The sequence below is a fragment of the Pipistrellus hanaki genome (assembly GCF_964339955.1).
Source record: "Pipistrellus hanaki genome assembly, chromosome: 11".
NCBI classification, from domain to species: Eukaryota; Metazoa; Chordata; class Mammalia; order Chiroptera; family Vespertilionidae; genus Pipistrellus; species Pipistrellus hanaki.
Window position 1 is genome coordinate 51,546,185 of NC_140513.1, and position 16,500 is coordinate 51,562,684.

Here is a 16,500-nt window from a genome sequence, read left to right on the forward strand (position 1 = left end):
TCAAGGAGACACTTTTGCAACAGGCACTGATATGAAACCTTTTCTCTTTGACCTTCCTCATCGGTACACCAAGAACTGTTCCCGGCACAGACCTTTCTGAACTTGGGTTAAGTTAAATAACAAGGTATCTTTGAGGATGTGCCTAAGAATCAGCATGTGCAGGAGTTTATAAGCAGCCTCTGCTTCCACGTCTATGCATTTAAAAGGGCCGTCCTAATGTGTAGCTCAGATGCAGCTAAGCAATGGAGTAAAGCTATCAGAGGGTTACCTTCTCCCTGCAGTATCTGCAGCAAGCCCACCATACACTGTCTTCTTTAATCTTCAGATGAAGAGAACCTTTTTTGTTTGTTTCCTTTTTCTTTTCTGAGCGCAAGAGATATTACATAACTACCTCAAAGACAAAAAGCTATGCCAAAGCTACTAGAGAGCAGAGACGAAATTCCCAGCATAAATCTGAAGCCAACTGTTCTCTTCCTCCTCTACCATTTTTCTCCCCAATTGAAGTTCATGACTCGTGTTTAAACTCACGCAGAAACATACAATTTTATCTTTATCCTGAAATAGTTCCCCTTGCGAGGTTAGAAAACTTAAAATGTTCCGCCCAAACATTTCTCTCCAAACAGGTTACTTTTTACCCCCAGTAACCGCCAGCCATCTATAAGACATGGGCCATCTTCACTGTGATCATTTAACATGCTCCCAAGGCTTCTGTTTCACTCATTTCCCTTTCATGCTACATTTACAAAACCCACAGCAGTTGCCTTACTGTATTTTCAAACTTCCCATTGGATTCAGGCTCTGGATTTAATTTTTTTAATCATTTTTTTTTTTCTTAAAGAAGTAGAAATTCCAGGTGCCACTCTGTGAATGGAGTGTGGAGTTCTCCAACCTCACAGGGCTGTCCGGCTTTCCTGGGACCATTCCGATTAGAGAGTGACTTTACCCTCTGATGGCCACTCTGTGTCCTTGCACCAAGCATGCATCACAGTCATATCCTCTATATCAAGTTCACTAGCAAAATAAACTCCCTGGCATCGTCTCCTACTTCAGTGACCGTGGGCCAGGAGGACAGACGTGGGAGCTGGAATTATGGCAGAGGTTTGTGAATTTCTATGAGCATTGATGTTCATTTGTCAATAGAAATGTAGTGTTAGTGGCATGTTGGACTTCATATAATTTTAACATAAAAATTTAAATAATATTGAAAGCCTCATGGGTCTTTAATGCGCCTGAATTCAAATCTGGCATGAAACAGATGAAGAAATAAAGAAATAAATGATGATGCGTTTTTAAAAATAGTACAAGATAACAAGCAACAAGGACATTTACAAATGTCAATAGAAATAACGCTCTATTCCTTGTCTTCTAATTAATTCTGTTACTATTCCATATAACATGTTGCAAAGAATTCCTGAAGGAACCAGCAAAGAGGTTGGGGGAAAAGACAAAAACCTGCAACAGGACAGACAGAAAAGCAACGGGGACGTGTGCGATAAACAGGGATGCGTTTCAGCGGAGACTCAGCAAGGTTCAGATGCGTGCTCCTGTCCAGGCTCCCGAGGGGGTAGCCATTGCTGACGCTCACCAGGACAAGCAGACATCCGTCCGCGTTGCTGTGCGGATCCAGAGGACCTCCAGGCCTAATGCTAAACGCAGTTTGGGTGCTGGACTACATCAACCAAGGGCCTACGCAGCGTGCTGCTCAGCTTCAAAGCATAAAGGGTCCTGGCACTTGGGGCGTGCCTGCATTTCCCTGATGCACCCAGAATGCTTAGAGGTTCAGGTTGTCGTTACACCCTGTTCCATTTTATCTCCTGGAAAGGAGTCACTACAAATAACAAAGATCTATTGAAAAGCCATTGAGCCAGGCTATCCATTTTCCAGAAAAAAACATTTTAATTGTGAAGCATTTGTATGCCTAGGGGAGGGTGTGTGCAACACATGTTTCAAGCGCTTTTTGGTGTTTGCGGTACTTTATCTGAAAAGATCTTTCTATGCTGAGACTGTGGTTGCTTAAACTCTACACAAACGCCTGGAAGAAAAGTAAGAGGTGTTGTCAACCACGTGGGAATCCCCCCTGCTGGATGCACCCCCCACCATGTGTGTTTGATAGCGGTAGACAACCAGATGCAGGGGCCCAGGAGAGAGACTGGGAAAGCTCTGGACGTGTGGCTGTCATGGAGACCAGCGTTGTTTCAAACCTGCCCCTTTAACAATCCCTCCTTTCCCTGTGACCGTTGAGTAAAGCTCATTCTTAGGTAAGAAATGAAATTTCCGGCTACAGGTTTGCAAATCCCATATGGAAATCGTTCCAAGGCATGTAGCAGGGGATGAGAACTCCTTTAGTGCCTGGGTTGGGGTTTCTCAATCCACACGCTCGGCATGTGGAATGTCATAATTCTTTTCTGTGGGGAGCGGGGCTGTCCTGGGTACTAAGACATTTAGCAGCATCCCTGCCTTGAAAATCCAACTGCAGTGGCACCCACTCCCCTTCAGTCACGACAACCAAAACTCTTTCCAGACATTTCCAAATGTTCCTTAGGGGGAGTCGTCCCCAGTGGAGGGACACTTAGCTGAGTGTTTCAGATGCACTCATCAAAAGAGAAACTTTGACTTGGTGTAAAAACTCCATGTTGGTTCCCCGAATCACTGTTGTGAATGGAAGTCACAGGATGAAGCAGTAGGAATTAAAGTGGAATGTAAGCCATGAGGCGTCTGGTCCCTCTGTCTCTCACTGACACTAAGTCAGGTACATGAAAAGCTATTTAAATATTCAATTTAAAATCACAATGCATCCCCCAAGTCCAGTATCTGTGATTTCCCAAATCCCAACCAACTCTTTCCCTTTCCAAAGTAAGTGTCACATACATTTTAAACAAACTACTTCATTTACTTAGATACTACTGGCATGTATGCTCCAAGTAAAAAGGGGCCTTGCTCACTGATGTATTTCCACGTCCTTTGTAGCTTGCATAGGATATAGTAAGTGCTCAAGAAATAGTTAACTGAATCTCCTTTAGCCCACTGTTTCCTAAGCTCAGCTGACCACCAAACCTCCCCCCACCCCACCCCCCGACACACACACACATCCCTATTAACACCAGATTACACACAATTTGAAAAAACAATTATGAGGCTCAGATGATCCTTCTATGTTCTTACCAGCCCTGACTTCGGCTATTATTGGACTTTGTTAGAGAGAAAGATGGCATTGATAAAAGAGCATTCTCCCGGCATCCTGATCTTTTAACACACATGTATGTTCTTGTCTGAGTGCCTGCATGGCTCTCGGCATTTGGCAATGTTGAGAGAGAGCTCATAGCCCCATGGAGGGTAATGCTGCACTTAGTGGGTGGAGGCCTGGGAAGCGGCTAAACATCCTGCAATGCACAGGACACCCTTCCCACCCTCACTCCCATCCCTTAACAAAGTACCTGGCCCCAAATGTCAACAGTGCTGAGAAAATATATACTTCCTGACATTTTATTCTGTGTCTACCTGATTAATATGTAAGAACAATCAACTTAAACACTTGTGATTCAAACTCTAGTTTGGGATTCGGGACACTGATCTAGGTTAACAAGAGTGTGTAAAAAAGGTCCTCCGCCACTCTATGCCTCAGTTTCCTCACTTCCCTAAGTATCATAATCATGAGTCTGTGCTTCAAAGGAGCCAAATGAACCTTAATGAGTACCCACTAAGTATGCCGAGCCTCTCAGTGCAAGGTTTTACAGAAGCTAAAGTTGTGATTAAATTATTCTCATAACTAAATCTTCATCTATAATCAAGTAGCATATGACTTAAGAAAATTGAGATGATAAAAAAAATATTTTTCCAAGTAGTCAATCTAAGATTTATCAATTCAAAGAGGATGCTATTAAGATCCGTAATGTAATGCTCTGAACACCTGTGTTTTCCTTTTTGTCTCTCTCTCATGATAATGGGGAAACAGGGTTTAGCCAGGAGGCAGCACAGTGAGACCCAGACAAGTGCTTCGGAGTCAGACACATCTTGCAACCACTTAGTGTGTGATTACGGTCAGTTACGCAGTCTCCCTGGGTCTCAGCTCTCATTATCTTTACAATGAGGAGAATGATACTCACGTCAAATGATGAAAACTGAAATGCCTTAATATGTGGAAAGCACCTGTACACAGTGGGTGCTTAATAAGTGTGATTTCCCTTTCCATCCTCTGTGCTTTTCGAGATCTGGAAATATATACGTTAACTTCTGGCATGCAGGTAACATGAAAGCTTTACCTTGGCCAATTGTTTCAACCTCTTCCCCTCTAAGTGTTTCATAAAAGCTGCCAAACCACGGCAGAGTTCACATATTAGACAATCCTTTTCTGTTTCATTTCTTTTGTGCCTTCTCTTTGAAGGCCAAGAGTGAATGATAGACCAGCTAGAGTGAGGGTAGCCAGAAGAAAGAGAGGAATCGGGTGCTTGGGATCACGGAGAAGCTGGGGAAGCAGCCTCTGAGTGATCAAGAAGCTCCGTGTCAGCACTTCTTGCAGTTTACTCTGTCGGTGCACTCAAGGAAGAAGTCAATATAGAAGACGTATGAAGAAAGTGGTTAAAAAAAAAAAATGGCTACATTCTGTGGTCTGCAGAGGAATTTTGGATGAATGATGTGGGTCCCTTGTAGTTTAGTTGAAGAATTCTGAAGATCACATTGAGGTTCAAGTTGGACAGGAGAACAGACCTGAGCTTGGCCACCAAGGTGAGTAAGAAGAGCATGCACTTTGAGGTCAGGGTCCCCTTTCGGCTCTGCTCCTCATTCACTGAAGTGACTTCAGGCCAATTACTTAAATGCTCTGAGCCTGATTTCCCTCTCACCCTCAGAGGATTGTGCTTTGTAGATTACAGTAGGCAGCATATGTGAAAGTACCTAGCACAGTACCTGAAATTCAGGATTTATCTAAGTCTAAAGCTTCATGCAAATCTCCATGAATTTTAGAGTTAAAAAATAATTTCTATTCATGATAAAATGCCTCCCACATGTATTCCACGAAAACTTGTTCCATGAGCTACTGAGGGGGGACAAGAGAGGTAAAGGGAGGGAGAAGTAGTTCTGTAGTCAAATCAAGGTCAGATGTGCTACATACTCTATCCCTCTCTCAGAGATCCCCAATCCATGCATGCTTCTCTATGATTCTGGGATGTGAAACACACAATCTAGCTACCTAGCAATAACTTGATTCGTTTAGTTCAGTGGTCGGCAAACTCATTAGTCAACAGAGCCAAATATCAACAGTACAACAAATGAAATTTCTTTCTAGAGCCAAATTTTTTAAACTTAAACTTCTTCTAATGCCACTTCTTCAAAATAGACTCAACTAGGCTTTGCTATTTTGAGGAAGAGGCACACTCAAGGGGCCAAAGAGCTGCATGTGCTTGCGAGCCACAGTTTGCCCACCACAGGTTTAGCTGATTCGAATCAGCTTTCCTAGTACCTTTGTTAATGGAGCATCCATTGACTCTTCAGGGCTGGTATTCCACAGAAATGCTGCAAGAGCAAAAACTTACCAGCAACCACGATTCTGGGACCTTCCCTCTGAACACAGGTCCTTCTCATTTTTTAAGAGAGCTCCCCTTCTGCTTAAGAGTGCATCCACCAGTCCCTTTAGCTTTATTACAGAAGGTCTTCACTCCCTCAAATAGGCAGAATACTAATGTACTCACACTGTGTGAGCCAGAGAAGAACACAAAGCTTATTGATTAAGGAGCATATTGATCCTTTGCTTTATAAATCATCCCAGCATTAATTTTTAATTAGAGTTGGGCTTTAGCGGGCCACCCAATGTCTCTGGAATACTTCTTCAAACTTCTTCACATGAATGAACAACAAGAGTAATCACTACGGCAAGTTAAGGATGTTAAATATACAAGATGCTTTCGTATGTTTCACTTCATTTGTTTCTTTAAACACATTTTGGTATGGCCCCCATTTGACAGATGAGGTAACTGAGGCTTGAACAGCCACCTAAGTCAATGGCAGAGTCAAAGCCCAAACCCTATTCTTTGGTTCTAAGTCCAGTGGTTTATTTATTTATTTATTTATTAAATATATTTTATTGATTTTTTTTACAGAGAGGAAGGGAGAGAGATAGAGAGCTAGAAACGTCGATGAGAGAGAAACATCGACCAGCTGCCTCTTGCACAACCCCCACTGGGGATGTTCCTGCAACCAAAATACATGCCCTTGACCAGAATCGAACCCGGGACCCTTCAGTCCACAGACCGACGCTCTACCGCTGAGCCAAACCGGCTTCGGCTAAGTCCAGTGGTTTATTATTCATTATCTATACTAATTCCTGGTGTGTTAGACATGGAGTGCACGCTAATATTAATAGCTATAACTTACATTTTTTAAAACGTGTGTTGTGTTTTTGGGTTTTTTTTTTTTTTTTTGGTGAATTTTTAAAGAGAGAGGAAGGAAGAGAGGTGGGACTTTAGCTGGCCCTTGATCATTAATCGGCTACACAACCCCCTACTGGGGATCGAGCCCACAACCCTGGGCATGTGGCCTGACCAGGAATCGAACTGGTGACCTCTTGTTTACTGGGTCAATGCTCAACCACTGAGCCACACCTGCCAGACCTTACATTAAAAACAAACAAACTAACAAAAATAAAAAACACACAACTGAAACTTAAGGTCCTTGAAGAATAAATATTCCCCCCTCTTGCTGCCTAAGTAGACCAACGACTGGAGAGAAAGAAGGGAGATTAAGTCTGCAGCTCCCTCCCCTGAGGCCAGTGAGCACACCTTGATAAGAACAGGCAAGTTCCTTCATGCAGTGAGAAAAACCATGGACTCTAGACCATACTTCCTGGGCCTGAATCCCAGCTCCTTCACTAACTAGCTGCACAAGCTTGGAAAAAATCACATCTTATTTTTGTGCTTCAGTTTCCTCATGTGTAAATTCTGTATTATGATGGTACCTAACACATAGGTGGTTGCGATGATTAAATGAAGAGTGATGAAACGGAGCAAGAAACAACTATATTGCTAAAGCCTGTGGTTTATTTTGTACGAGTAACTAGGTTCTTGCTGGCTGTCTTGGAAAGACAACCCACTACTGATAAGATTGTTTCTTACTGGAAAAATATGTTTCCTGTTCCAAAAAGATCTAATAAATGAGGCTGGAGACAACTACGCCACTCAAAAATTATGGACATAAATGCTGAGCAATTTCTACCTCCCTCTGCTCATTCTAAAGAAAATAATATACATCAGAATCAAATTTAAATCATTTTTGGATTAGCTTTTGGTAGGCATCATTTTGTTCCAATTGGTTCTACTCATTTCAAGCTTTATTAGAAACATCGTCAGCATAGATATATGAACATTAATATCCAACACAAACAGGAGCCTATTTAAAATAGCCTGAATTAAGATTATAATTTCTTCCAGGATTCTCCTATAAATCTGAGGATTATTTAAAAACATAAATCATCTTAAAAAGCAATTTCTTTGTAACAATGAAGAATAAAAGGGCATGTAAGTGAAGCAACATCAATCTAGTGTTATTGCTGAGGGGGAGGGGGAGATCTCCTATTAGCTCTGCTGTGTTCACACACAGAAGCCCAGCGGTCAGCATGAGGCCAGTAGCAAGTCTGACCAGTAGTCTAATATTTCTTATTTGATCTACTAAATACAAGTAAGTGAAGTCAATTTATTAATATTTTGAGAACAGGATTTTTAAAAACATTTTCTTGAGTTACAAGATTTTTAAAAATATGTTATAATGATTTTTTATGGAGAGGAAGGGAGAGGGATAGAGAAGTAGGAACATCGATGAGAGAGAAACATCCATCAGCTGCTTCCACACCTCATTCTGGGGGTATGACTGCAACCAAGGTACATGCCCTTGACCAGAATCAAACCTGGGACCTTTCAGTCCGCAGGCTGATGCTCTATCCACTGAGCCAAACCAGTTAGGCCTGAGTTATAAGATGTTTGATTAAAATTGCAAGTAGTTAGTATATTTTCTATAAAGGAAATCCTGAGGAATCGTTTCTCTTAGGCAAGAGCAGTTTAATGGGTGGTGGTGGGGCCTGCCTTGTTCATATCCACTTACCAGTTTCTAATACTGTGTACCAGATACTACACTTTATCATGGCAATGGAGGTGAGAACTTTGGGGATGTGTTCAGAGCCAAATATCAAAGGTACAAAGACTGAAATTTCTTTTGAGAGCCAACTTTTTTAAACTTAAACTTCTTCCAATGCCACTTCTTCAAAATAGACTCCCCCAGGCCGTGATATTTTGTGGAAGAGCCACACTCAAGGGGCCAAAGAGCTGCATGTGGCTCGTGGAAGAGAAGGCTGCCAGTTTTTCTAACATGACTACAGAGACCTCTGGTGGTACATATTGGAACTACACTCAAGATCAGAAAGAAAGCAAGAATGAACAGAGAATTTCTCCATTTTTTCTTCTTTTGTCCATATACTACCATAAAAAAATAAAAAATAAAACACACACACACACACACACACACACACACACTATAAAGAGTCTATACTCACAATGTGTCATTTTACTAGGATCTGGTTAACAGCCACTTTTCTTTGAGGTGACGGGAGAAGGGTATCAAATTTATAAAGAAAGAAAATACAGCACCACAAGAACTGGACTGTAATACATCTCGCACAGCCATCCGATAAACTGGTAAATTATTCAAGGTCTATACCTCCAAGAAGAGTCTAGAAGAGGGACCCAGTGAGTGAGATTACTGCGGCCTGCTAATCTTGTTAATTTTGAGGATTTCTTACTCCTGTTATTCTGAGGGTTGTACGTGTTATGTAACTTCTAAGTGTCACTTAATACCTGCATGTCTATTTTCCAATTTGCGCTGACTTTATCTTACCCACAACGGTCTGTTCACTGGTAAAGGCAGTCTCAAACCATCACTTTTTTTGTTTGGTTTTCTGGAAGCAAAGAGCTGCTTTTGCTCACCCCTCCTGGCTGCCTCCCACCTCCCGCCTCCAGCTCTAGAGGTTTCAGACTCTCGGTGCTAACATGGTCTTAGAGTGACCTCTTGCTGCACGATGTGTACATGAGCCTGCAAGCTCGGTCCTGGACGCCCATGAATTGTTAAGACAGTAACCTGTCTGCATGTGAAAGTGAATGCATTTACCTGCATACATGGAATGGCCCAGCGCTATCCACCTTAACTTTCTGATGTTTCAGTAATCTGTCAACGACTGGTTTCCCCATCATTAAGCAGTAAGAGAAAGAACTATCTTCCTCTAAAATACACTCCATGAGCTTGTGAAATGGCCTATGAATGTATCCTCTTAGATTTTGTTTAAAAACAACATTTCACTTTCCTAATCAGATACGAGCCAGATACTATATGCAGGACTACTGAATAAGCAAAAGAATTTACATGTGTGGAGTGGCCGAGTTCCCTGTGGGGTCCATAATTTGAAATTCCATGGCATCTGAATTAAATTCCAAAGACGGGTTTATGATGTAAAGAATGGTCTTACTGTTTAAGTCCTTTTGGCTAAATTTCTCATGGATAAATTCACCTACGAGAGAGAGAGAGAGAGAGAGAGAGGGAGGGAGGGAGAAATGACTTTAGTAAGTGAGCAAATAAAATGGTAAATAAGAGCTGATAAAATTATATGACTTTTATTTTAAAAACTGGCTTTCAAAATCTCTGAAGTATATTCTTTAAAGAAATTGACATTATTGCAACTATCTTAAAACTCATATGCAATGAACTTAAATGAGTCTCCAAAGTATACTCTGTCTCAGAAACATTGTGCCTTAAAGAAAATATAAAAATAGAGAAGGACTAGGAAGAGACAGTAATATGGTAAAATATGTAATTCTTGCCGTCCTCTTTAGTGATTTATTTTGATTACTATCTTCATAAAGCAGAAGTAATATGCAATCCAGATAAACCACTATACCATAAAAAACCCAGAATCAAAAAAAACATAAACTGACATCACTTTAGAATTTTAGAAAAAAAGTCACAAATATGAATTTGGCTCTGACACTGAGTGTTCCTCTGACTATATTACAATCTAGCTGTTGTTGTTTTGTTTTCTGAAAAATAAACAACAACAGTATATAAGAAAATAACATGTCAGTATTTGGTTCTCCCACTCAAGAGGCACTTGGAAAGGCTCAGCTTCAAACTCCCTTTTGTATCAATATTGATTTATAAACGGCATCTCGCAGGAAGGCCGGGGCAGTGTTTACCAAATGGGCCTGCGCCTAATTAAATCACTTCCTAGCATTGCCAGGCCCTGGGTATTTTTAAATGAGCAAGAACAAGGATGAAGGAAGACAGTACCTGTGGTTGTGTTCTCCAGATGTCCGTGCTGGGGGCCTCGTAAAATCTTAAAGATAATCTGATCATCCTCGGTGTCGGGGTCCGATGCCTTCAACACTCGGGAGGTGATGTAAATCCCGTAACAGCCATTTTTCAGGAGCCCCACTTGAGAGGCGGAATGCAGGTGTGTGATGTGGGGGGCTGTCTTGTCCAAGGGGTCCACCTAAATTGTCAATCATTACAAGTTTATACAAAGGCTTCCCATCCCCACGGGGTCTTAACGGTTAACAACGACAAACGTTCCTAAATCTCATTCGGATCCCCTTTCCTCTTCCTTTGTGAATTTCTGCTAAAGACTGTCTTGTTCACAATAGCCTCAGCAGGTATCATAGAGCCTGGGACGGAGGGGGACTTTCCACTGTAAACTTGGGCCCAGCTTTACTTACTGTCACACTCCCCCTTTAGGAGGAAAGCTCCCCCACCCACTCCATACGCTTGGCACAGGGCCTGACCATAACAGGAGCTCAAGGAATATTTGTTAAACAGATATACTAGGAGTGAATTGTACCGCAAACTTAACGTTAGCTCCACAGAAAGACTCCCCCATTTTCCCAGTGTTTGGTTATTTACAGAAACCAAGCTATAAGGGTTTACAAATGCATTGAATATTTTTGTCATGCCTTCGTTCAAAGGGCAAGAATGTTCACTAGAAGTAGAAATACCTCGCTAAGAAAATATTAAGAGGTAATTGTGTGTAGGCATTTGTGCATCTGTTTCATTGATGATGGGAACAGGTGAGCTGTATTTGTGAAGACAGTGTCTGGGCAAAGAAGCGAATAGGTTCAAACACCTCAAAGGGTCTCCCTCATTCAGGTGTGGCAGGGAGCTTGGTCCATCTTGCAAATAGTTATAGGTTAGGGATGGACCAGGTTTAGATGGATTAGTACAACTCCTCACCGATATCAGAAAACAAGTATAAGAACACTACCTTCATTCCCTTTACCCCTAACCATTCAGTTCTTAACTTCACTTATCCCAAAATAATACCACCACTAACCTTAGTTCATCTTAGCAAAGTGAGAATAAGTATAAATGATAAGCATAAATACACACACACACACACACACACACACACACACACACACATATATATATATATACACACACACACACATATATGTGTGTGTGTGTGTGTGTATATATATATTTTATATATATTTTAGAGGCCCAATGCACAAATTTGTGCAAGAGTAACCTTCCTTCCCTCCCTCCAGCTGCTGGTACCTGGGACCCGGGCTTCCCTCCAGCCACTGGTGGGCACCCAGGACCCAGGCTTCCCTTGCAGCCCTGGCTTCTTTGGGAATGTCGTCCAGAAGGATGTCTGGTCTAATTAGCATATTATGCTATATATTACGCTATATAATATATATATGTGTGTGTGTGTGTGTGTGTGTGTGTGTGTGTGTGTGTGTATACACATATATATGATGATATTGAAAAGAAAAAGAGTTAAGAAGAACTGATAATAATTTCTACAACTTAGTGTTAATTGATTTAAAACCCCAGTTATTATTTTTTGAAGAACAGAAAACAACTATAACACCATTTTTGTTCAAATCAAACACACATATATGTTCATACACACATAGGCAAAACTGTGAGAGCATTTGCAGGAATCTGTACATATGTCTTGGTGTGGCAAAAATACACCACTCCTCCTTTATGTATTTCCTTATAGAATTTTGTAACAAAATATTTTTTCCTCTCAGGTTTGCAAGGTCCTTGTTGACTAACAAAAATAATCATAAGAAGCTGAATATAACACAAATAAATGGAATACTGTGCTCATGAATAGGAATAAGTAATATCATTAAAAAATCCATACTACACAAAGCAATATACAGATTCAATACAATTCCTAGCAAAAATGACATTTTTTTTTCACAGAACTAGAACAAACAATCCTAAACTTTATATGAAATAATAAAAGACCCTAAATAGCTGAAGCAATTTTGAGAAAGAACAACAAAGTTAGAGGTTTCCTGCTCCCTCATTTCAAACTATACTACAAAGCTATAGTAATCAAAATAGTATGGTACTGACATAGAAACAGACTCAGAGATCAGTGGAACAGAATTGAGAGAGCCCAGAAATAAACCCATGTTGATATTGTCAAATAATTTACAACCAACCAAGAAGGCAAGAATATACACTGGGGAATACATAGTCTCTTTAATAAATGCTGTTGGGGAAACTGGACAGCTATGGGGGGGGGGGAGGGGAGGGAAAGAAACAAGGTCACTTTCTTTCACCATATAAAAATAGGCTCAAAAAGGATTAAAAACTTAAATGTAAGACTTTAAACCATCAAACTAGAAGAAAGCATAAGCAACAAAAATCTTGACATCAGTCTTGGCAAATTTATTTTAGATATGTTTCCTCAGGCAAGTGCAACAAAAGTAAAAATAAACGAATGGGACTACATCAAACTAAAAAAAAATTTTCACAGCAAAAGAAACCATCAACAAAACAAAAAGACAATCCTTGAATGGGGGAAGATATTCATAAATGACATATCTAATAATGGGTTAATATCTAAAATATATAAAATACACAGCAAAACATAAAAACACACACACACAAACCAAAGCTGATTAAAAAATGGGCAGAGGATCTAGAATCTAGATCCTAAATAGATATTTGTCCAAAAAGGACATACAAATGGCCAAAAGACTCATAAAAAGATGCTTAACATCAACTAGCACCAGGGAAATGCAAATCAAAACCACAATGAGCTATTTATCACCTCACACCTGTCAGAATAGCTATTATGAAAAAGACAGCAAACAAAAAGTATTGGGGAGAATGTTGAGAAGAGAACACAACCACACTGGTGGTATGATTGTAAATTGACACAGCCACTACGGAAAACAGTATAGAGATTCCTCAAAAAACTGAAAACAGAAATACCATAAGACGCAGCAATTTCACTTCTGGATATTTGGCAGAAGAAAACAGAAACACTAATTTGAAAAGATATGTACACCCTCATGTTCAATACAGCACTATTTACAATAATCAAGATATGGAAGCAACCTAGTTGTCCACTGATAAATCAATAAATATAGAAGATTGGCATATATCAAACATAACTTAGTCATTAAAAAATAAAATAAAATCTTGTCAGGCCAGTGTGGCTTGGTAGCTAAGCATCAACTTATGAACTAGTCAGGACACATGCCTGGGTTGTGGGCACCATCCCAGTAGGGGGCGTGCAGGAGGCAGCTAATTAATCATTCTCTCTCATCATGATGTTTCTGTCCCTCTCTCCTTCTCCCTTCCTTTCTCTGAAATCAATAAAAACATGTTAAAATAAAATCTTGCCATTTGTGACAACAGAGATGAATCTAGATAAGTAAAATAATAGAGATGGGAAAAGACAAAAAGACCACACATATGTGGAACCTAAAAAATAAGATAAATGAATAAACAAAACAAAAGAGAAATAAACTCATAGCTGCAGAGGACAAACTTATGGTTGCCAGAGGGAAGGGCAGTGGAGGATGGACAAAAAAGGTGAAGGGAATAGAGAGTTATAAACTTCTAGTTGTGAACCAAATAACTCATAGGAATGAAATGCATAGCAAAGGGACTATAGCCAATAATATTATAATAACTTGGTATGGTGACAAATGGTTACTAGACTTTTCATGGTGATCACTTAGTAAAGTAGATAAATGTCAAATCCCTATGTTGTATAAATAAAACTAATTTAATATTGTATGTCAACTATACTTTTAAAAATTTTGGAAAGAAATCATGTTGACTAATGTTTGTAGGGATAGGCATTCTATATTTTGCTAATAGGAGTGAAAATTTTCTGAATAGAAATTTGGCATGTATGTACACTGAAATGTGCACATACTTTGATTTAAAATTTCACTTTTTTAAGTATATCCTGCAGAAATAGACATGTATACAAAATGCATATATATATATATACACTAAAATTCCAGAAAAGATAGAAGTCTAACATGGGATTTATAAACCATCTCTACCTGAGACTTAATGCTATGCAGCCTTTAAAAATTATGTTTTCAAGGGAGATTTAATGACATGAAAATATTTTCATAACATAATGAAGAGTGGAAACAGACAATATACATAATAATACATAGAATATTGTGCCATTTTTATTGCACAGAAGAATGGAAGTCACCAATAATAGTTATCTTTGTTATGATTGTGAAGAATATTTTTTTCTTGTCTTTTTCTATAGTTTATAAATTCTTTTTAAAAAATATATATTTTTATTGGTTTCAGAGAAGGAGAGAGAGATAGAAATATCAATAATGAGAATCATTGATCGGCTGCCTCCTGCATGCCCTCCACTGGGGATCAAGCCTGCGACCTGTGCTTGTGCCCTGACCTGAAATCAAACTGTGACCTCCTGGTTCACAGCTCAATGCTAAACCCCTGAGTCACGCTGGCCAGGCAGTTTATGAATTCTTTAGAGTAAACGATTAATTACAGTCATTCTCCTCGTCTGAAAAGCATGGGTGGCGAACTCTACTGTGCAGTTGGGTGGAAGGTGGGGAGTCTTAGTTTTCAGGGCCTTTTGAAAGGAGAAGCTCTGGTGGCTGCTAGATGGGTGGTCATGTCAGGAGAGAGAAAATCAAAATGCTTCATGCCAAGTAAGAATTTCTTAAAGTTGATAAATATCTTAGCATAGGTGGGTTTTATAAAATGTTATGTTTTCCTTGGAAACAAAAATGTTACAAGAGGAATGAATATCTGTTGGGATCATTTGTTTCTTAAAAATGTTAGTATCAGAACTCTGATCATATGGTCGCCTGTTGTGTATTTGGTCACACGTGTGCTAAAAGGTATCTTAGTTTTATTAAAATTTTAGATTCTTCAAAAGCAAGTCTTCTGTCTTTGAATAAATGGAAACATTTTAAAATATTGGAGTATAGGACATTATTGTTGTTGTTTTTAAAGAGAAGGCTAACTTCATAAAAGATTACATAGCAAGATATGGTTAATGCATATAAAGAAATTTTAAAATATAAAACAAGTCATATAATTTCTGTTTTAAGAAGTCATGCATTGAAAGGTTCTGCACAAAAATAGGAGAAGGTGCTTGACCTGGAGGTTTTGTAAAGAAAATAATAATCCTTGGAAGTAGCTGGGATTTTGGAAGGATAAAGGAAAGGCAGGGCTTTCATGGGGCAGAGATGTACCAGCTGTTTATAGCTGTGTAAGAAATGACTCCAAACATAATGACTTAATACCACAATGATTTGTTTCACAGGAGGAGGAAGAAGAGGAGGAGGAGGAGGGAGAGGATCAGAGCACCCACTGTATGTCATTATGACTCTTCACCTTTTTACTCAGATCCCGTCTTAGATAGAGACAGTGATTATTAATTTTATGTGTCGACATAGCTGAGCGATGCTGCCCAGTTGTTTGTTCAAACACCTGTCAAGATATTGTTGTGGAGATAAGTGTTTAGATGTGATTACATTTCTATCAGTAGACTGTGAATATATATACACACACACATAGACAGACAGACAGACAGACAGACAGACAGATAGATATAGATATAGATATAGATATAGATATAGATATAGATATAGATATAGATATAGATATATCCTATTGGTTCTGTTTCTTTGGAGAATCCTGATTAGTACAGAGACTAAAGAGCAAGGGGAAATTATTATTTTGCATAATTAGAAGGTATCCTAAGTAAGAGACGAATATATCTTTTTTTTTTTGCTGTGGCTGTAAGTGTGTGGAACAGGGTGAACTAGGTCTAAGAAGAGCAGATCCAAGAGTTTGAGAGCCAGACAAACTTGATGTGTTTTGGCTAAAAAGAGAAAAACACATTATGACCTCCAGAATCATCATCACAGTCAACACAAATGTGGCAGGACTGGGCCCAGAAAGGATACCGCTATTGGATCAGAAAGAATTGAGCTTTTTATGTGTTTCAACAAACTACTTAACTTAGCAACATCTATACAATAGAGAGAACAAAACATATCTCAGAGGATTTTTATGAGAATTAAATCAGATATGTAAATGTTCAAAAATTGCAGCTGCTGCAAATATTATCCCCACCATCATTATGATGTGGCCTTTTAAGTTTTCATATGTTTAGTTGAAAACCATTAGTTACAGTAGGTGACATGGATC

At 39.4% G+C, this 16,500-nt stretch overlaps 1 protein-coding gene across 1 annotated transcript in view; it reads right to left on the reverse strand.

The window, feature by feature from the left end:
* FREM1 (FRAS1 related extracellular matrix 1) overlaps positions 1-16,500 on the reverse strand; it is a 121,018-nt gene that overhangs the window by 28,398 nt on the left and 76,120 nt on the right. Inside the window, exons 25-26 of the mRNA XM_084898220.1 lie at positions 10,318-10,519; positions 9,397-9,541 (exon numbers count right to left, since the gene is read on the reverse strand). Coding sequence (XP_084754346.1) covers positions 9,397-9,541; positions 10,318-10,519 — 347 coding nt within the window. The remainder of the gene's footprint in view (positions 1-9,396; positions 9,542-10,317; positions 10,520-16,500) is intronic.